Source organism: Harpia harpyja, chromosome 19, assembly GCF_026419915.1.
Source record: "Harpia harpyja isolate bHarHar1 chromosome 19, bHarHar1 primary haplotype, whole genome shotgun sequence".
NCBI classification, from domain to species: domain Eukaryota; kingdom Metazoa; phylum Chordata; class Aves; order Accipitriformes; family Accipitridae; genus Harpia; species Harpia harpyja.
Window position 1 is genome coordinate 23,552,808 of NC_068958.1, and position 21,171 is coordinate 23,573,978.

The window sequence follows — 21,171 nt, forward strand, 5'->3', positions numbered from 1 at the left end:
CCGAGCATCCCCGCTGCGCCCCTGGCCCGGGCGGAGCCCGACGGGGCGGCCGCGGCCGGCGGCTCCGCGGGCCCGGCTCCCGGCTCCGCGGGCGCGGCGGCGGCGGGGCGGCGGCAGGGGCAGCCCCGGCGGCGGTGGGCAGGAGCCCGGAGGGGGCTGTCCGACGTGCCCTTGGGGAGGTGGGGGTCGGCCCGGCCGGAGCGGCGGCTCCGCGCCTCTGACTCTGCCCAATGAGAGCCCGCAGCACGGCGGGCGCTGTCAATATTTGGCCACGGCCCCCGCGCTCCCATCCCCAGTGCGTCCTCGCCCTCCGCGCAAGGACCTCTATGGCCCGGCCCGGCCCCGCCGCCCGCCCCGCGCCGCTCGGGGGGCGCCGGCCCCGCTGAGACCCCCCCCCCCGCCTCGGCCCGGGACCCCGCGGGGAGCCCCGCCGCCGCCCGGCCCGGCCCGGCGCTGCCGCCCCCCGCGCAGCAGCATGCGCCTGGGAGCGGGGGCCCAGCCGGGGCTCGCTCAGCAGCGCGGAGCCGGCAGCCCCGCCGCGGGGCCGTGACGGGCAGTGCCCCCGAGGGGAGCGCGGGCAGGACCCCCCTCCCCGGTCATTTCTCCGTCTGGACCCCGCCCCGGAGAGATATGCTCAGCCCAAACCGCCTGGAAGCGTCTCCTGGGATTGCCTTGGCCCCCGGGCGTGCGGAGTGCGGAGCCTTCCCTCGGACGGCGGGCGCGGCCCCGCGGCTTTGCCTGCCCCTCGTCCTCCTCCTGCTCGCCCTGACGCCCCGCGCCGACTCCTCGTGGTGGTGAGTCCCCCGCGACGGGTCCGCCGCCCCGACGGTCCCCGGGCCGCCGCCGGCGGGAGCTGCGCCGGGCTCGGCCGCGGGACGGGGACGGGGACGGGGACGGGGACGGGGACGGGGACGGGGACGGGGCTGGGAAGCCCGGCCGGGGGCTGGGGCAGCGCCGGCGGGAGCGCAGCGAGCCCCGCCGGGCCGGAGCCGGAGCCCGGCGCCCGACGTGCGGCCGTGGGAGCCCCGCGCGGGGCAGCGGGAGCCGGCGGGCACCGGCCGGGGCTGCGCGGGCTCCCCCCGCCCCGCCGGGCGCATCGCGGGTCTCGGTCCCAGTGCCGGTCCCGGTCCCGGTCCCGGCCGGGAGCCCCGCGGCAGGACGGGCTCGGGGCTCCCCCCGGCTCCACCTGCGCGGCTCCGGCGGCGGCCCGGGCTCCCGGGGAAGCCGGAGCGCCGGAGGGGGAGCCGCCTTCGCCCCCAACCTGCGGCGGGGCCGGGGCTTTCCCCGGGGCGCAGCCGCCGCAGTGCTCCCCGGGCACCCCGCGCCCCGAAAGCGCCGTCGCCGCCCGGTTGTGCCCGGGGGCCGGGACTTTGCCGCGGGGACCCCCCCGGCTCCCGCCGCATCTGCCGGGGAGCCGAGCCCCAGGCGCCGTGACCCCCCCGTCAAGCCGTCCCTCCCCGGGCAGCGGCGGGGAGCAGGATTAGCCCCTGGGTACGGTTTAGACCCTCAGCTCCCCCGAGCCCCGCTCTGCAACCCGGCGGTCGCGCCGGAGCTCCCAGCTCCCGACGGGCTGCGGTCTTGCCCCCCGCGCTTGTATTGCAGCTTCTGGTAAGCTGGGAAGTTGCTGTTCTCTCTCATTTGGATAAGATGAGGCTCTGTAACAGATAGACGTGATGCCGTAGAAAATACCAGCCTTCTAGAAATTAGTCTCCTCCTGTCCCGATTCCTGTAACAATGAAAATTCATGTATGCAGACTGAGAGTAATTAGGAAAACAAGGACCGTGAAGTTTTCCAAGGGACTCCGTGCTGCTTCGGTAGTTCAGTAACACTGGAGAAAAAAAAGCCTTTGCTGCAGCAAAGTTCTCAGTGTCCCCCACCCTTAAAAGTCCTTTCTAATCTTGTGGAAAACACTGTTTTCCATGCCAGTCTCACCATCTCATTAGCACATTGCAGTGGATGAAGCAGAACTTAATCAAATTCAACCCATCTGCCACTGAAAGAGAACGGTGGTTTCTGGAATTCCTCAACTACCGTGGAGCATGTTGCGAGGGCCCGGGAGCGCTTAATAGTCATGCCAATAACACAAGTATTCCTAGTGTTTTGAGAGCACATCGGGGCGTGTGGCAGTCCTGGCCACACTGGAATCCCTGGGAGAGTGATTCCAGGGTGAGGAAGGCGAACGGGAAAGCTGCGGGGCTGGGAGGGAGCAGGGAGCCCAGGGGACGTGCTGCTCGGGCAGCGGGTTGCAACCAGGCACAAAAGGTGGATTGTGTGAGGAGCGACTTCTTCCAGAGAGCAGCACAGGCTTCGGGGGGCACGTATAATGCAAACTAGCAATAGCAATGCCGTTCCCGGCCATGCCCAGAGGAGATCTCCTGCAGCCTGAACAGCCCACGGGGAACTGAAATCACTGGGCGAGAAAATGAGTCACCGTTGGCGAGTATCAGGTTGATACAAGCGCTGGCCTGGCTTCCAGCCGCCAGATCTGCCCCCACCCATCAGGGCAGGCGAAGACAGGACAGCATCTGTGCGGAAGGTGATGTTGCTGATACACTAAAAGCTGAGGAAGGAAGGAAGAGTCTTAGGGCAGTGGAGAGGCTGGATTATTTCTCATCATTATCGAGGAGGCAAGAGAAGGGGAGGCTCGTTAGAGCTGAGGAGTGGGTGCATGGGGTAAAGTAGCTGGAAAAAGACGAGGTACTGAGTAATCACAGCATCATCTGCTCCTAGCTGGGCAGTTCTGGTAACATGCTTGGATGCTGGCTGAAAGCTGAAAATTCTTTCTTCGGGGGAGTGTGAAAAACACCTATTTTCCTTGCTGTTGTACCCCACTTCTCCCCACGATGACTCCGCCGTGGTGTCTGCCCTAATTCCAAGCGCATGTCTCTTCCCAACAAGTGGGAAGAAAACCAGCCACATTTTAAGCCTCGGTAGCTGTGGCTTATTTGGAGGAAGCTAGATTTAGCTCCCGCACCAGTTCGCGTTCACAGCTTGCAGACCAAATCCCCGGCTGGCAGCTTCTCGTTTGAGGGAGAAGGGAAAGCGGGGGACAGCACCCGGCGTGGCTGGGGCAGGAGCCCAGCCCGGGGCGGCCGGGGCCGGGCAGCTCCCCTGCGCAGCCTGGCTGGCTCCTCAGCCGTGGCACAGCCAGGCACAATTCCTTTGAATATTTTCAGTAAGCAGAATTGGTCTCAGAGACCTTAAGTACGTGACTTTAAAAAAAAAAAAAAATTAAAACCCAAACGCGTTAAACTCTAAAGTTCACATTTTCAATTGTCCTTTCTCTTCTGTAGACCAAAACATAACTAAGAAAAGCCTTCATTGAAGCGAGCGCTGTTCTGCTGGACGTGTCAGTTCTGATAAAATAGCGTGTTTAGATGAAATTGTGTTTTACTGAAAATGGTTTCAACCAGCTGTGGTTTGGGAAAAAGTTATTCAGTGATTTACATAGGTTTCCAAGCACATCCTTAGCACTACTGATATTACAGTAAATACATTTGGTGGTGCATCATCATTCCTTATTATTATTATTGCCAAATTCTTCTAGGGATTCACACACAATAAACTTGTGGAAATAGAGGAAATGCTTCTCATTTTCAGAGTTGACTTTTAAAGTAGATTAATAGAAAAAAATGGGTCAGTTCTGATCACAGTACATGGAAAGGAAATATCAACCAAATGTTTCTTCTAAACAACTGCAAATTATTAATTTTCAGTGACGTCAGGCACGGCCCGTGCCGCCTCACAAAAACGCCAGGAATTGGCGAACTTTGGTGCTCGAAAAGGTGTCCATGGGTGCGTGTCTGTGTGCACGTGCTCCGAGCACGTAGCGGCGAGAAGAGCGTTTGTGCGGGCAGAGAGGATGGGCTCGGGCCGGTGTGGTTGCGGCCGGCGGCACTGCCCGGGCTCCGAGGCCGCCGTGACTAACAGCAGGATGGCCGCGGCTATGGGGAGCAGCATCCATGCAGAAATGTTCCCAAACTGTCACGTGTTACTTAGCAACAAAATACCAGCTGAAACACAGACGGAAATTAAGAAGGAATGCAACGGGAAAATCCCTAAATCCCGTTTACACTTGAGTGGACTCGGGTAGGGAGAACAGCATCGTCCGGGGGACGGCAGCTCTCTCCAGCGGGCGCCTGCCTGGCAGGGCTGTGCCCCACGCGCGCTGCGAGAGGACATCGGGCCCCAAAAGCGGCCTCCGAAATTCCTTCCGAAAGATTTGGAAGATTAAACAAATGTTGCTTATAAACATAAACTGTGCAATAAACAAACTTGGTGTAAATAACTAAGTAGAGTTTACTGGCTATTGAGAGCCCTGCTAGCTGCTCTGGTGTGGAAAGCCATTTTAAATTGAAGGTTTGGTTAAAGAAAAATGTACACAAAGCCATATGCACACACACCACTGCACCCCACCCTCACACATACCCGCTTGCCTGCAAGCCCACGTGAACCTTCCCAGCCCCCCAGTGCACCAAATCCTCGTTAGCTAACTTGTTTATTGCTAACCACAGCCCTTGGAAACTACAAATATTTAATTTCATCTGGCATTGGAACAGATGGGAGGCATCAGGCTCCCAAAAAGATAAAACAAATCTGTGGAAGGAAGACTAGCGCAAGCCTGGGCGCAGGTCAGGGAGCATGCAGGAGCCTGGCAGCCACGTGGGGCTCCTCAAGGCATCGGCGGGTTACGGGGGCTCCCAGGGAGCCGCTGCACCCCGGGGCACGATGCCTGGACGGGCACTTGTAGGGATGCTCTAGTCCAGATTTAGGCAGCCACCACGCTCCAGCTCCCTTCCTCGGCCAGGGAAGGAGGTGTGTGTGCACGGGCAGGGAAAACGCACCAAGGGCAAATCACGAAGCAGGAGTGCCTATCGCACCCTCCGTGCTAGAGCAACCTCGGGAGCTGGTGTCAAGCTGTTCCCAAGGGCTTGGGGAGGACATCCCCAACGCAGGTGGAGAAGGGGACGTTCCCACCGTGATCGGTAGGAAGGAGCGGTGCTCCCACAGCCGTTCCTCTCCGGGGTTTGCCATGCATTTCCGTGGTGACACCGGTGCTGGGTCCTGGTCCAGGTGCAATGGATGGGCACAAAGAGCAGTGGAAAAATCGAGCCACGCGTATGTGTGGATATAGGATATAGGAGCGAGGAGCTCATTTAAACAGGCATCACACTGAGGTGTGTGGGAGGGAAATAGCATCAACAGGAATGTTTGATATTAAGCCAAGGGAAAGACAGCTGCATGGAGCAACTCCACAGCCAGTCGGTGTAACCCTTTGGGGCGCGCGGGGGTGTCGCTGCCTCCCCTCCGTGCCGGTCTCAGCGGGGCAGATCCCCAGCAGCCCCAGGAGGGCTTCGCTAGCAGAGGGGCGAGCAGCTCGCGCGGCAGCTCCAAGGACTGCCTGCCCGTCGCTCCCGCCGATGCCGTCCTGCGCCGTGGATGAACCGTCCCCTCCTGCGCGAGTGCCCCCGCTGCAGAGCAGCTCCTCGTCCGCCCGGTCTCAGCCGCAGGGCTGTCGCAGGCGAGGGACCAGGAGGGCGACTCGTCATCTCAAAGGGGAGACGACGTGCGGCGCGGCAGCACTCGGGGGATCCCCAGGGGCTTCGCACCGGCTGTACTACGTTTGTTGTTGCAGAGCACTTTGCGTGGCAATAAAAGCAGGAGGTCAGCGACCAGGAAGTCTTTATCCCGAGGCATTCCGCAGCTCCGGCTGTCCAGGCAGCCGCACTTTGAAAAATAAGTTTTAAAGTAACGTCAGACTGATGGAAAATGGACCCTGTGGCCTTTGCAGCAGTTCTGGTGTTCTTGGTTGGGGTGTATCGAACAGATGGGTTCTCTCAGTCACTCGGTGCCGTTATAATAATCCTAATTGTGTTTCTTAGTTCATTTATCATTATGGTCACTTTCACCTATAGGAAATCTTTCTTAGAAACAAATGCAGAAGAAAAAATCCTTCTGTTCTCCCAAAGTCATTAGCTTTTACTGTTGCTAATACCGATTTCAGCAGTGCCTGCAGCCCACCGTGAGGAGATCTCTGCTGGGCTAGGTCCTGTAGAAACAACGCAGCCTCTGCTCTGAGCAGCTCGCACCCAACACACAGGATATGCCATGGGCAAAAGAATCATCCATCCTACTTTACCACCAGAGGTTGTCTTACCTCCCCACCTCTTAGCAAAGTGCTTTGAGATTTTGGGAGAAAAAATTTGGTACTTGAGGATAAAGCATTTTTTTGATGAGCAATTTGCATTGTATTCATACATTGCCAACAACGCCCCTGAGGAATAGCCTTCACCCAGCCCTGAGCGAGATTTTGGCCACTATTGCAAAAGGCACCGGAGTCCTTTTCTCCCTGTGCTTTTATAACCTCCCACCCTCACCCCTCCTCTGGCTCTGCAGCGGCCTGAGCGCTCAGGGGCTTTGCTGCTCACCCAATATATATTCTGCACACACCATATCTCGCCTTTACACCACAGCAAGCAGAGCAGATCTCTATTTCCAGGTCACTCTCGATACAAGATGCCAACAGCAAACCCTCCCACGTCAGCCGAGGGGACGGCAGGGCAGGGCGCTCATTTGGGTGCAGCTCCCCGGGACTGCAGCGTTTCCCGGACATTTCAGTCCTTCCCACAGAAACCGCATCCCACTGACTGCACGTGGGTGCAGGAAAACCACAGAGAGGGGACTCCGACAAGGAACCAAAGGCACACAACTGGAAAAAGGGTGATACACAAGAAACAGAAAGATCATGGTGCAGAAAATGAAAAATATGTCCCTTGAATGGCACTGGTAGTGGCTCAGCATTATGATATTAAAAATTATTCAAGTGAGACTAACACTCTCAACGTACAGAGTAGTGGCTCTAAGTGAGGAAATTAGGACTATTAATCATTCCAAGGCGTTAACAATTCCAGCAGGCCAGGATGGCCCTGTTCCCAGTGGGGCTTAATAAAATACTCAGGGTTTATAATAATAAAATATTATCTCAAATGTCTATAGCACCTTGCAACCCAAAGTGCTTTGCAGTTGGCTATAAATTGTCTGCCCACGGCCAGGGAGAGCAGAGGAAGGAAAAGTGCAGCATCCTTGGGAAGTATGCAAAGAACTGGAGGAGGGAAATGCTGCCAGGCGCGTTGGAATTTGCTCTTTATCAGGCAAAGAGGCAGGGATGTTGGATTTGATCCTATCTGCACGAGGTGTCTCCAATAGCTGCCTAGGGCTTTCCAGCCTCCCACCAAAATACAGATTTCGTGTCGACTCAATGGGATGGGAAGAGAACAGAAGCCAACATAGTTTGGCTCCCAAGTTGATCTTTCAGGACTATCAGAGTGGTTACAAGAGCAGTGGGGAGGTGAATCAGTTTCCCCGGGGGAAGAACTCCAACAGCCTCCGATACCACCAAGAAGCCAGACCACACTCTCACCTCAACCTCAGCAGCTCCTGGAGTACAAGTCGGCAGGGACGAGGCTCTACGCAAAACCAGCTCATGGCCCCAGCCTGCGGGACGGATGGTGCAAGAGGTTGAGCATCTCCCACCTGAGGATACAGGGACCGGGGCTCCGGCAGCTGCGGGGCAGCACTGCCGTCCCCCAGCGCTAGTCCAGGAGAAGAGGCTGGAGATGCCCTCACAGGCACAGGGCTCGGGCACACGTCAGTCGGAAGAGGTACAGCCGGACCATGCTTCACCCAGGCACGGACAAGGGGAACTCTGGGGTTTTCACAGCATTCGGTTTGCAGAAAGACCTAGGGAAACCCCCAACGCCATAAGTGACAGTGGAGCCTAAACCAGTGCCAGGCCACCCCTCCCAGGGCTGGTTTTCGGAGCAGGCAGCATTCACAGTTGACCAGGACCAGGACCGAGCCCCAGTTACGGCTCGGCTCACGGGTGTCTGGTGGCACTGGAGCTGCGGAGGGGCTCAAAGCTCAGTGTTTCTTCCAAACAGTGCTGAGGTTATTTGCCTGAGTCATATTAGGTGGGAGAGCTACATGTGACAGGCGGTTGGTGGCCATCAGAGGATATTGAGTTGAGAGGCACGCTTAACGTGGCCAGGAACAACACCTTGGTGCTTTTCTTGCTTCCCTGCTTTTTTGTTTTGTTTTTCTGTGTTGTTTTAAACGTGGCTTGGTCAAGTTTAGAGCCCCTGAGTGCTGCCGTGCACACAGTGTCAGGCTGCCTGCATCTTTTTACTGCTGGTAAGAAAAGAGCCTGTTAGGAACCCCTGGGAGCGGTTGACACGGCCGGGGGTCCAGCTATTTAAGCAGTCCAGATTGCCTTAACCAAGTTGAGAGCACCCTGCACTTGATGAGAGGCAGTATCAGGAAAGACAAATTCTCAGGCTGAAAACCCATTAGATGGGATGTCGGAGCCAAGCCTGCTGCCTGTGCCGAGAGCCGGCTTCAGGTCAGAGGAGCATCTCCCGACGATTTCAAAGCCATCGCGCTGACAGGGTTCATGGTGCTGCGTCCTGCCCCCCCGGCTGCTGCGTCCCTCCCCGCGCTTCTGTTCCCGCCCTGCTCGGCCACCGAACAAGGAGTTACAAACAGTTGGCAGTGTTTTGGGGATCCTCGGGAAGAGGGAAGCCACAGGAGGATCTGTTAACCTGTCGCCGGTTTTCAGCCGTGAGCTCTCTCTCTGCACTAACAAGTGACACGAGGAAGCCTCGTGCCCCGGCTCCCCGTGCGCCGCAGCCGGCGGGCAGCACCGGCCGCCCTGGTTGGGGAGGTTTGCCCTGCGCCGTGCCGGGGAGCAGCTGGGGGCACCCGGAGCTGCCCCGGCTGAGCTTCCCCACGCCTGGACTCTGGCTCATTGCATCATCATAGCTGCTTGCACGGGCATCCTTCTCCCAGTGTAAAGCTAACCTATGACAGTGATTTTAATTAAGCTCAGCTTGTATTGATCTAATTTAAAATTGTGCCTTCAGTGGTATTGGTGCAGCCCCGATTTGCCCACAGTGGGAACTTCCAACATTTCAGCAGCTGTTTTAATTCTAAAGCAGAGCGCAAAAATTTTAAATATTGGCAGGTAAATTTGAAATTTTTGGAATTGCCATTCTCATTTGCCTGAGAATGGCAATTCCAAAAATTTCCCTTTGGAAATCAAGCAGTGCTCAAATAGGTTCTTCAATGCCACACAAATGGTGCAAAATGAAATATTAGATACAGCAGTGTGTCTAATAGAATTTTCACTAGAAACTGAATTAGCGCACTACTGTATTTCTCAACAACACCTTGGCATTATGGAGAAGCAACAAATGAAAGCAAGTTCCAATTCCGCTGAAGTGTACCCATTCCCGTGAAATGCTTTCCTTTCTCCAAAACCTCATTTTCCAAGAGACATTTTCCACCCGATACCTACTAGTGAGTCCGGAACAGCGGCGTGACTCCAGCTAAGCCTCTCCTGGTCTCGGATCTCCCAGGTCACCACGATGCGGGAGGCTGCGGAGGCAGCCGTTCTGCAAAGCCAGGGCACGTGGCTGGCACGAGAGGAGAGCAGCCGGGCTGTTTGGGAGAGCCGTAACCAGAGCACCGCGCACCCGCACGCCTGGGCAGAGGCCGATACCACGCAACGAGGCAAGCCCTGGGCTGGCACCAGGAGGAAACGCAGAGCTTTCCCCGGCCACCGCAGTGACCGCGGCCCCGCAATGGCTGGTATTTCCTCGCAGCGCTCGCCCCAGCCCTGCGCAAAGCGAGCGGCAGCCGGGCACGCCGCAGAGGTACGAGGCTTCGCCTCTGCCGGGCTGATTTACCCGCTCCCCGGAGAAACGTCGCTTCGCAGGTGGCTGCTGACGGCCGGAGCTGGGTGTGCACAGGGGCTTCGCTGCCGTTGCCTCTTTGGGACTGGAGAGCTTCCCCCACAAAGCGCGGGGTCAGCCAGTAGAGTTTTAGCAATTAAACAAAATTACTGCCAACAGCTCTGAGTTACGAAAAAAATCGGGATGTGCCCCAGGTCTATATTGCAGGGGGCTGTTTATTTACAATGGACGGGAAACTGAATTCCCCTTTGGAGCATCTTCCTACCTTGATCTCTAGAGCGATGGTTCCCTCTGACCGCTGTTTTGCAGAGCACCCCCCAAGCCCCCATAAACGCAGCACGGTGCTCCTGGGGGCCGGAGAAACCCCTCAGCAGCCCCACAGCCAGTTTGCTCACCTGGCCGGGTGACGCGTTTGGGGCAGGCTGGCCTAGGTTGCTGGAGAGGTCTCCTTTCTCCAGCAGTAGAAGTTCCCATCTGCCTGTTGGTAAGGTGCCTTAGGCTCTGGCTACGTTCTCGATCCCCCCGCCACTACACCTGGGCTACAGTGCTTTTCCTGAGTATTTTGGTCTTTCCTATTAAAGAGCTCAGCAACTGGGAAGCTGCGTACACTATGCGGGTGCCAAAAGCACGGTTCATTGATCCGGAAAAAGATTCCAGCATGGTGAAGATGGAGAAGGAACGAGGCGTACTGGGATCTGATCCCTGGGGCAAGATGCAGCAGATCCCAGGAACTCGCAGCCCACATGGCAACTGTGGGGATCCCCTCCTAACCTGCAGGGAACTGCACGTACAGGGAGGAGAGCAGCCATGGATAGGACAGCTCTGAGCTGTTCAGACTTTCACCAGAGCAGTCTGAGCTGAGGGCAGAGACACGACATGGGCCACGCAGTTCTGTGAGAACACCCCGAGGAGTCTGCAAGTCCTTTGGGAAGCTGGGCGGGCTCTTGTGGGAAGTGCGGGAGCAGGACACATACAGCACGGAGGCAAGCCATGGAAGGGGGTTAGCACAAAATGCATGCTGCCAAGTAAATAGATGCGTCTGCCTCTGATTTGCATGTTTATCTTAGAAGCAATTTAGGTTTCTCCTTGTTTACAAGAGTTGAAGTCAGCAGACTCTTAGAACAAGAACAACAACTGGGAGCCAACATGTGACAGTTCTCTCCTGTTCCCCCAGTGCATCGGAGTGGCCAGCGCTCAGGGACTGTTGCAAAGGAGCTTGCTTCAGCTGCACCGGTGGTTATGTGTCCATGCAGTGGATTTACTTGCAGGGAGGAGAAAGGCTAGCCGGGAGCAAGGAGCGCTTTACCTCCTTTACCTGGCAGGCTCTGAAGTAACGTGAAGTCTCTGGTCTCTGCTGCTGCTGTGCAAGTCGCTCCTTGCAGGGAACGGGGAAGGGAGGGCGGGAGGCAGAGGCCCAGTGCCACGCGTGGTGGCACAGCGTTTCCATCAGCACTGCGGCTCACACCCATCTCCTGGCCGCTGAACTCTAGGAGCAAATGGGAAACATAGCAAGCTTGCAATTGCACGCTGCTTTGCAAGAAGTAAATGATGCAGCATCACGCAGCCAAAGGCTGTCGGAGGGATCGGTGCCAGCCCCTCTGCCTGAGCTGAGCAAACAGACACTGTGAGAGGACCTCACAGGAGGCAGCATCCCATGGACCCCCGTTTAACAAGGTGGGGGATCATTATCCCCACGTGCACTTAATTATTAACTCCCTCCCTCCCTCCCAGCTCCTCCTCGCTGCAGGCTGCCCGGCTCTCACAGGCTGCTCCTGCCTCTCTCCTTCTGACCATGCAGAAGCCCAGGCCCAAGCAGCCTCCAGCATCGGGAGCAGTTCCCTCTCACAGACTTTTCTGGGCTCAGGGCTTGGGGTTTTTTCCTGCTGTAAAAATGCAGATTCCCCAAGAGTACAGCATTTCACAGAAGCTTGCCACTTCCAGCACAACTTCATTTTTTAAAAATGAAGTTCTGATAAGGCAGCTGGGAACTTCTCAGAACATCCATTGTCTTTCCTATTTCAGTGTTTTTAAAATGTCATAGATTTTTAGAAATAAAATCAGAAGGGATGCTTTAATCAATCCAAAACAAATGTTTGGGTTTTTTCCCTCCCAAAATTCTGCTTGGCAGAATTTTCTGAAGTTCCCCGTCTTGCTCCATTTCAGAGTAACTGAACCCAACTGGAGTATTTCTCACGAAATGGAAGATCTCAGTCTCGCTGAGATAACCGCAGCCTTTCCAAGACACATGAGGAATTTTCCCCCTTGTTGTGCCATGCCACTTTCCAACGCCACAGCAACCATGGGATGGTTTTCAGTACATAATATCCAATGGAGGCTTGTAGGTACCGCAACAAATACGCTGCTTGATTGCAGCCACAAGCAAAAAGGGAGGTGCAACCACCGAGCCCGGCGGGCGTCTGGGACCCTGCACGGCCAGGTGCTCCCTCGGCGGTCGGTGCCCTTCACCCTGCTCTCCTTCCACTTTCTCCTGCTGATAATGTCTGCTCTGATCTGGGTATTTGGCAGGAGAATTAACGAGAAGTAATTAGCTCACAGTGTGAAAAAGGGAGCGCCTGGTGTTTATCTTGTCTGGAGGGTTTTCCTTGATCTCAGTCTCCCAGGGGATGGTGTTAGTCAGTGCTTTATCTGCCGGCTCTCCCGGCGTGGAGGCAGCTCCTCTGCCAGCTGCCAGCGTGTCTCCCCAAAGCCAGCCCTGCTTACAGCCCACCGACGTTACCAAAGACCAGTGCCGCAGCTCAGCAGCGCTGGAGGCGGACAGGGGATGGCGTTCCCGCAAGGTCCCTGGTGAGGTGGCCCATCAAAGAACGTTTTACCTTTTCCAGCTTTCCCAGCATCTCTTTCCTCCAGTGAAGGGGAGCTTTGGCTACTGCTGCAACCTCCACCCTGCAACACCGCTGCCTCCCAGCAGCCTCGTCCCGGCTCTTGGCAGCGCGGGCAGGGACACGTCAGCCGTCCCCATCTTTGCTGGGGCCAGGCAGGCTGGGCAGAACAAATTCAGGGCCAGGGTACCTGGCCACACGCTTCCCCATGGGATCTCTGCAGCCCCACTCGAGACCCCTGGCCTGTGCCATTATCCAGCTGGTGGGATGCTCCTCCGCCCTGCCCTGCTCACCACGGGAAGGAACTGGCCGCTCTCGCAGCCCAGCATGAGCAAGGCAATTAAACGTCTGCAGTCGGCCTTGCTCGATGAGCTCCTGTTGGCTTTTCTTTCCTGAACGGTTTCGCCATCTCCCTTGTTCCCCTGCTCTGCAGGATGAAAGGCTGACAAGCCTGTGAAAATAATGCTCGCTGGCCCTCAGAGTTGGGGCTTGCAAAGCCATGGGGAGCCGGGTCTATTATCCTCAGCTCCAGCCTGAGATGACCTTGTGCTTCTGCCAGCGTTTAAACAAAATATTTTAAAAAAGGGAACAGATCCCATTGCTTTCTGCGCTCGCAGGGCTTTCCTGAGCCTGCGAGCCCTCTCTGGGGCCGATAGAAGTGATAGAACATGGCCAGAGAGAGACAATGAAATATTGCCCAAGCTTACTGCTTTTTATTATTATTAAAGCAAGGTTCTTACTTCCAGTCTGGGGGGGTTGAAAAATTTGAATCCCACCCAAACCTCATCCCTTCCAGCCAGAATCACAGCTCCGCGCTCCGTGGCAAACATCATCCTCCGGCACAAGCAGCCGCTGCCTGGCTGGGGCGAGCGGGCGGCGCAGGCAGGGGCTGACCGGGATGGAAAATTCCACGTCACCGCCATTGTCCGGGCTGGTGCAAGGCTGCGGGGCAGAGCTCGGGGTCCCTCCCCCGTGTCCGTGGAAAGCTGCCCGTGGGGCTCAGCCAGGCTCTACCAGACTGTTGTTTGCACGTTGTCTTTCTGCTCCGAGCTCCCGCCCTCTCCCCACCGCTGCAGGGAGGGGACCGGGATGCAGGCAGGCTACAGGCAGGACAGGAGGCACAGCGTAGTTCTCCCAGTTATCCAGCTTCAGGGTGCGACCATAACTGTTCACCGGTGCAAGAGATGCACAGAGAGGACTAGATAGCTGGGGGCTTAACGCTGTGGACGAGGACTGCAGCAACAAGATGTGAAGCAAGCTCCTCTTTCTCCCCCACATGAGCATCACGCCTGTGCCATGGACTGTTGTTCCCCCCGTGTACCCCAGCCAGTGTGCAGGCAGGAGACATTGCAGAGCCTGCACCAGCACCGGCTGCGCTGGTCTCAGCTGGGCTCCATCCTGCTGTGCTCAGCAGGGCCGGGCTGCAGAGCAGGGCTGGGATGTAGGGAGGAGGGTGGGAGGGAGGTTTTGCACATCAGCAAGTTCCTCCGCTGCTGCCCCAGGAGCTCACAGAGAGCCCAGGCTCTCAGGGGCACGGGCCCCATGACTTGCAGCACCCATAGCTGGCTGTCTCCTGGGGGAGGTGGGCTCCACAGGGGCCCCTGCTCCCTGCCACAGCAATGCACGCACAGAGCAGAGCTTCGCCTGCCCCAGGCTGGTGCGGCTCAGGATTATTTTGTTAAACACAAAGACCAAAGCTGTGATGGCTCAGCAGTGCCCTGTCCCTGCGTCCTGCCTGTCTGAACAACAGCACCGGGCAGGTCTCGCTGCACAGCCAAGCAGCATGCTCCGCGGCATCCCCGGCTCGCCCACGCCGAGGGGATGCTGCAAGGAGGGGACACCGCTGTGGGGGTACACCCTCCGCAGAGCAGAGAGCAGCTGTGACACAGCTAGAAAGAAAAGAGGGAAGAGTGGGCTTCAGTATAAGCCCTCCCACCCAGCAGGGTGAGGACCTGGGGAGCCAGAGCCCTGCACCTTCCCCCTCCGCGGGCAGCGTGGTAATGTGGCACCGTTCTCTCTCGCAGGTACATCGGGGCGCTGGGCGCGAGGGTGATCTGCGATAACATCCCCGGGCTGGTGAACAAGCAGCGGCAGCTGTGCCAGAGATACCCTGACATCATGCAGTCGGTCGGGGAGGGAGCCAAGGAGTGGATCCGGGAGTGCCAGCACCAGTTCCGGCACCACCGCTGGAACTGCAGCACCCTGGACCGGGACCACACCGTCTTCGGCCGGGTCATGCTGCGAAGTAGGTTCTGCCCCATCCCCTTCCCACTACCGCGTGCCTCGTCTCCCTGGGAGAGTCTCTCCTCTCGCTGGGCTGCTGTGCCCGATGGCTTGGATTACTCCCTTAGAAGAGCTTTGCCTTTCCCTGTAAATTAATCAAGCAGTAATGGGAGCGGAGCACTGCATTCGGAATAGCTGCACCAGATGAGATGGAACAGGGGGAGCACTGGGGAAGAAGGGGGAAGGAGGAGACACCTCCAGAGAACAGGCTCATATGTAAACAGTAATGGGATATATAAATATTTGGAGAGCAGGGTTGGCCAGGACTCAGCAATTCACGTGGGAACGGGCTGTTCCCTTGCCTGGCAAGGGAGGCAAGGCAGAGCCACGGCTCCAGTCCTCGCTTCGGGCTCCAAGGTGGAGGAGGACCACGGCTACGGGGCAGACATCAGCCCTGCACGAAGGGCTGGGCTGGGCGCAGACCCTGCCCGGGAGGGACCTTCCCGCTCCAGGTGAGGGACAGATACGACACAGCAGGGATGTACTCAAGGAGCGAAGAGGAAGGGTGCGACGGGGACAGGGGTGGTTCCAGAGCAGGAGAGGCATCGTGGGCTCCAGCCGCCCCCCGGGAGGGCTCCGGCAGCGAGCGGACCCCGGCAGCCGGCGTGAGCCCCGGTGCAGGCAGCGGCGCTCTGGGACAGATGCTGCTGCGCCCCGTGATGTGCCGGGGTGCATCCAGCCACGTGGCCTCCAAATCAAAGGCAGCTGGGAAGAGCCTTTCGACTCGCCAGGAGCAGCTCATATGGAGAACATGTGAGCGCCCGTGGAGGGAGCCGGGGAGCGGGGGGCTTGCTCCCAGCTGGCGGGGGGATGGGGCAGCTGCCCGGCGGGGTGGACAAGCAGCAGAGCCTGCAAACCAGACCCCCAGCAAGGAGCTGGCTGGAGGGAACGGGGGCTGCGAGCACCGGGACGCAGCACTCGCCCTGCCATGCTGCAGCCTGCGTGGTCTCAGCCTTTCCGTCCCCGCGACGGCACCTTTACTCCTGCCTGCATCCTCTCCTGGCAAAGGATGGGGAATGATGAAAGCTCCTCGCCACAGCCCCATCCTGCGAGGCCCAAAGAGAGCTCTGCTGCCTTTGAAGTTGCTTTCAAAGGCTCTCAAAATGAAGACGAACATGGTTTTGATTTGCAGCTTCTTTTACAGCGTTATAAAAACAGCTGCGAACTTGAACCAGAGACATAAAATAGCAGGCGGCAAGCTGTGCCACGCAGGGAAAGCCGAGCCGGGCCGGAGCTGGCGCCAGCTCCCGCGCTCGGCATCACCCCGGGAGGGAGGCGGCCCCGGCCGAAGGGTGCTGGCTGGTCCTGCAGTCTCAGCACCGACGGGCACCGCATGGCCCCTGAGCCGCAGGTCAGCGAGGGGGACTGGTCGGGCAGTCCCGAGAGCGGCGCAACGCCCCGAGCCTCAACATGAATTTCCCCTTAGTCTGAAAGGTGCCAGGGAAGCCGAGGCTGGACTCGGTGGCTGGCAGGGATGGCCGGGCTTGGCTTACCCGTGTGCGGGACGGTCTCGCCCCCAGCCGCGAAGGTGCTGCCGCACGGTGCCCTGCTCCTCGGTGGGCTGCAGGCGCCTGGCACGGCACGGCACGCTCACTCCCCATCCCCGTTTCTCTTCCCATGGCAGGCAGCAGGGAGGCCGCCTTCGTCTACGCCATCTCCTCGGCTGGAGTGGTCTACGCCATCACGCGGGCGTGCAGCCAAGGGGACCTGAAGGCCTGCAGCTGCGACCCGCTCAAGAGGGGCCGCTCCAAGGACGAGCGCGGGGAGTTCGACTGGGGCGGCTGCAGCGACAACATCAACTACGGGATCCGGTTTGCCAAAGCCTTCGTGGACGCCAAGGAGAAGAAAGTGAAGGACGCCCGGGCGCTGATGAACCTGCACAACAACCGCTGCGGGAGGATGGTGAGCGCAGCCCCCGCGGCCGAGCCGAGCGCCTGGCCCGCCGTCCCACCGGCACCTCTCGCAGGGGAACGGGCAGTGGGAGCAGCTCGGGCATACGGGCAGGATACGGGCAGGACCCTGGGTGTCCGCGGAGGGCAGGTCCTGCTGCAGACGGGGGCAGGATGCTGCCCTGCCTTCCCAGTTCCCCCCTGCACGTTCTGCCCGGCCCCACGGGGATGGCAGGACCCTGCTTACCTTTGCCCCCAGCACGTGTCCTCACTGATGCTGGCATCGGTGACCGTGGGAGTGTGCCCTCCGCACGCAGCACCCCTCTCCTGTTAGGAGCCCCGTCCCGCACAGGCGAGGGCTGATAAGCTGCACCAGGAACAAGCAGACCCAGGCGTGATGTCTGATGCCCAGGGTGACCGCCGGTCCTCATGGCATCTCTCTTCCCACAGGCTGTGAAGCGTTTCCTGAAGCTGGAGTGCAAATGCCACGGGGTCAGCGGCTCCTGCACATTAAGGACTTGTTGGCTGGCAATGTCAGATTTTCGAAAAACAGGGGATTACCTAAGGAAGAAATACAACGGGGCCATCCAGGTGACGATGAACCAGGACGGCACTGGCTTCACGGTGGCCAACAAGAACTTCAGGAAGCCCACGAAAACAGATCTGGTGTATTTTGAGAACTCACCTGATTACTGCGTGATGGACAAGTCAGCAGGTAAAAACCAAAGCTCCAGTCATTGCCCAAAAGCAGCTCTGCCTCCCCTCCTGACAGGCCAGCAGCTCCCAACTAGCCCAGCCTGGCCAGGATGCTTTGAGACGTCAGCTTCCCCACTGAACCCCAGTCCCCAGTGGGGGGTTACCCAGGCCCTCAGCGGGTGTTGGTGCTCACTGGAGCACTGGGTCCCCACAGCACCTCACACCTGCACAGAGAGGACTGGGTTTGTCCAAAATCCCCAGGCTTTACACCGAAGATCCAAACCCATCAGGCCTCTTGTAATGAATGTAGCGCAGCGTTTCCTCAGAGCCTTTCTCCTGCAGAGCAAAGCTCCCTTAAATAGGCAATAAATAGCCCGTTTTGTGCAGTAGGCTGCCAGCTTCTCTGAACCCAGCCGGAGACTGGGATGAGAGCGGGGAAGGCAGTGTCAGGGCTGCTCAGCTCCTGCAGAGAGAAGATCAATGGTTTCTCAGCCTGGAGCATCCCCAGGTCGGAGGTTCACAGTAGCCACGGGGGCTCGGGAAGGCAGCACATGCTCCTGCCGCCCTTCAGTGAGCCCTTAGCCTGAGCAGAGGGGGGCATTTCTAGCTTTGCCAGTTGCAAAGCCCAGCTCGGCAGGCATACGCTGCTCCAGGGCCCCCCCCAGGCACAGAGGGGCTGCACAGAGCCCGTCCCCATCCCCGTCCCCCCCCTCCTCTTGCGCTCTGGGCAGCCGTGGTGCAGGCTCCAGCAGCGGGTGCGGGGAAGGGGCCGTGCAGAGGGTCACTGAAGCTGCATCCCTGGCCAGGCTCGCTACCCGTGCTGCAACCCGCGCCCTTAGAGCAAAGCAAGCACGGGCTCCGCAACCTCTTCCCCGCAGCCTGTGCCCAGCCTTCGGAGGCCACGCCGCGGCACCATGCTGTGGCACGTGCTGTGACAGATACGAGATTTCACCACTAAGGCAGTCGTACCCGAGGTCTCCGTTGCAGACGGTAGATACCCCATCTTACCGCTGCTAACAGTTGCAGGGCCGGGGGGAGGAAGCGTTTGAACAAGATGGAGAAGGGACACCCTGACCTGCTCTCGCTTCCTTCCCCAGGCTCCCTGGGCACGGCCGGTCGCGTGTGCAACAAGATGTCCCGCGGGACGGACGGCTGCGAGGTGATGTGCTGTGGGCGGGGGTACGACACCACGCGCGTCACTCGCATCACCAAGTGCGAGTGCAAGTTCCACTGGTGCTGCGCTGTGCGCTGCAAGGAGTGCGAGGACACTGTGGACGTGCACACGTGTAAAGCACCGAAACGGGCCGAGTGGTTGGACCAGACCTGAGGAGACCGGAGCACAGAGGAAAGAATCCACTGCCGCCACCCCCCCTTGCAATTTTTTTAAAACCCTGTGCCCTGAGGGCCATGACATTCTGGGAGCTGTAGTTCAACTGCATGGCTTTTATTTAATTAATTCTGCAAAGCACTAAAGAAAGGACTGCATTTCCCAGGAGGTACTGTGGACCCTTCTATTTGCTCAGCAAAACTAATCCCCTACCTAGGAGGAGTCTGCAATCCTTGCTTCAACTGTGAAACTGCTGTTGCCCGTTGTTCTCTTTGCAAAGGGACGGTGCAACCGATACAGACTTGGAGGACCGATCGTCGGGATGTGATGGCTGAGGAAACCTGCACCTCCCCACAGAATTTACATTGCAGTAAAGTTTCACCAGCAAAAAACCACTAGTTCAGAATAATCTGCTCTTGCAGAAAGCATCTTTGCTTTTACTTTTTTGCAAGGCCAGAGGAAGAGTGTTGCAAACCCGTAAGGCAGTTCCGTGATCCCTGCGTTTCCCTCGAGCAGACCCGGCACACTGCCCCCGGCCACTGCTGACCCCGCTGAGCGAGAGCAACCTCTGCACGAGGCTTCTCCCCATCTCCCCAGCGAAGGTGACAAGCGGAGCTGTAAATTGGAACTGAAACCTGAATGACTGCACAAAGCCAAGGGCCACCCCTAGATGCTGGCAGACACAGAGGGCTAGAGAAAGCAAACAAAATCTGTGAACTTACTGGTAGGTTCTTAAGTCAACAGGTACAACAGCGTCTCTGTAAAATTCACTTGTATGTTGTGTATACTGCGTATTATTTTAAGTCAAAATTCATTATAAACCTATATCAGAAAATTATGTTCTTTGCTTTTTGAACTCCTGCACACCCAGCTGGGTGCTTCCCCCAAGGCAGGAATCAGCCCACAGCATTTCTTTTACCTGCTTGCCTGCAGCTCCCCCCGGTCCTTAAGCACAGACCTTCCCACCCCAGGAGTTATTTTGTTTCCCACAAAGCAGAGCCATGGCATCCAGCGTGCACAGCCCCAGGGGAGTCCTTCATGAGCAGCAGCACGCTCAGGACATCTAACAACATAGCACTGGGTGAACAGGAGATGCTAGATTAGCTTCCAAACCTTTCCCATAAAAAAAGCCCCAAACACCTGAAACTTACACTATCAACTAAAATTGAAGCTGATGAGAGGAGGGGCAGGCAGCTGCAGACCTGCCAGTAGATACATTACAGACATCGACCCCTCTCATTGCTGGCAATTTCCTCAACTCTTTTGTTCCCACAACTTGGGCAAGCAGTGATTACAAAGATGCTTTATTTAGTGCACAGGTATTTTATAGAGTCTGGTCAAAAGGTACCAATCCACACAAACAGACTTAATGTACAAGTAAGACAGTTGAACCTGCAAACTACATTGATCCAGGTAAAAGAAAAAAAATTACCTTAATCAATTCCTGACCATATGTTGAAGCTGATAGGGTTGCTTCTGCACTTCCCTCCCAGAGCTCAGCTGCTTGTTGCCCTGGGCAGGCTGTGCTTTCTCCTTGACCCAGGAGAAATGTCATTAGTTTCCCTAATGTTGATCATCATCATGCTGATGGGCAGGTAAGAATGTTTCACACACTCAGAGCAAGTTTTGATGGAAGTTACAAGCCTACAACAACAATGGGAAAGGACAAGTCAACAGTAACATTCACCTGTAAATACTTTTAACTGGGATCTGCTTTCACACTGCTATTGCTGCTAGAGGGGCTGTTGAAGCTCTCCAAGGAGTCAGGGTTCTCTCCCAGCAGCAGCAAGGTGTGTGGGCAGAGGGAGCTGAGCAGGCTACAATGGCGATGTCTGAAGGAAGGTCAAAGTAGCAGGATGGGATTGAGGCAAAGAAGATTATTTTGGTCCTAAGCCACCCATCGGCTACTGCACGAAGAGCATCTCTGAACAGGGATTTTGCCCAATGGCCCTAGGAAATAACTAGTTTAAGTGGTGACAGATAACCTCTTTGAAAACTGTTTTGATAGGAACTGCTCAAAGAATTTTAGAGTCTGCCATGGGCCAAATTAGAGCACCTGACTCCATGCCAGACCACCGAAATTGCTCATACAGAAAAACGACCTTCAGCAGAGCTGCTGCAGACCCACAGACAAGCAGAAAGGTGACGTTTTAACAGAGCTCTTAAAACAGTTACAGGAATCCCACCTCCCTGCTGCCTAGCCTGTTTCTTGCAGGAATAAACCATCTCCCTTTTGAATCCCATACTGACAGCGCGAGAGGGCTGAGCAGCACCTTTCGCCCTCTCTGCTCTTGCAGAACTTGCACTCAAGCTGGTGTTTACCTGGGAGGCTCCCAGGTCTTACCCCAGGCCCTTCGAAGCCCTCTGAATTTCGAGGAGAGGCAAT

General features: G+C 57.3%; 1 protein-coding gene and 1 long non-coding RNA gene across 4 annotated transcripts; one reads left to right on the forward strand and one right to left on the reverse strand.

Moving 5' to 3' along the window:
* The first annotated feature begins 508 nt into the window (after positions 1–508).
* WNT2B (Wnt family member 2B) lies at positions 509–19,003 on the forward strand. 2 transcript variants are annotated; one of them, XM_052815192.1, is made up of 5 exons: positions 516–794; positions 14,615–14,835; positions 16,498–16,775; positions 17,213–17,477; positions 18,556–19,003. In XM_052815192.1, exons 1-5 carry the CDS (start codon positions 631–633, stop codon positions 18,783–18,785), a joined length of 1,158 nt encoding a protein of 385 aa, XP_052671152.1. In that variant the 5' UTR covers positions 516–630; the 3' UTR covers positions 18,786–19,003. The 2 variants fall into 2 exon arrangements, with proteins under 2 accessions (XP_052671151.1, XP_052671152.1); XM_052815191.1 differs by lacking the exon at positions 18,556–19,003 and having other exon boundaries at positions 509–794; positions 17,213–18,124.
* LOC128154482 (uncharacterized) lies at positions 16,656–19,112 on the reverse strand. 2 transcript variants are annotated; one of them, XR_008239356.1, is made up of 5 exons: positions 18,999–19,112; positions 18,428–18,781; positions 17,324–17,454; positions 17,010–17,233; positions 16,656–16,748 (listed from the first exon to the last, which is right to left on the reverse strand). It is a non-coding gene; the product is annotated as an uncharacterized LOC128154482 (long non-coding RNA). The 2 variants fall into 2 exon arrangements; XR_008239357.1 differs by having other exon boundaries at positions 16,675–16,762.
* Between the last annotated feature and the right edge of the window lie 2,059 nt (positions 19,113–21,171).

Excerpts from the sequence above, each read along its gene's own strand:
- WNT2B (XM_052815191.1), top strand. The coding sequence starts at position 631 with ATGCTCAGCCCAAACCGCCTGGAAGCGTCTCCTGGGATTGCCTTGGCC. Across the intron at positions 795-14,614 it reads CGCGCCGACTCCTCGTGGTG|GTACATCGGGGCGCTGGGCG; the intron begins GTGAGTCCCCCG and ends TCTCTCTCGCAG. Across the intron at positions 14,836-16,497 it reads CGGCCGGGTCATGCTGCGAA|GCAGCAGGGAGGCCGCCTTC; the intron begins GTAGGTTCTGCC and ends TTCCCATGGCAG.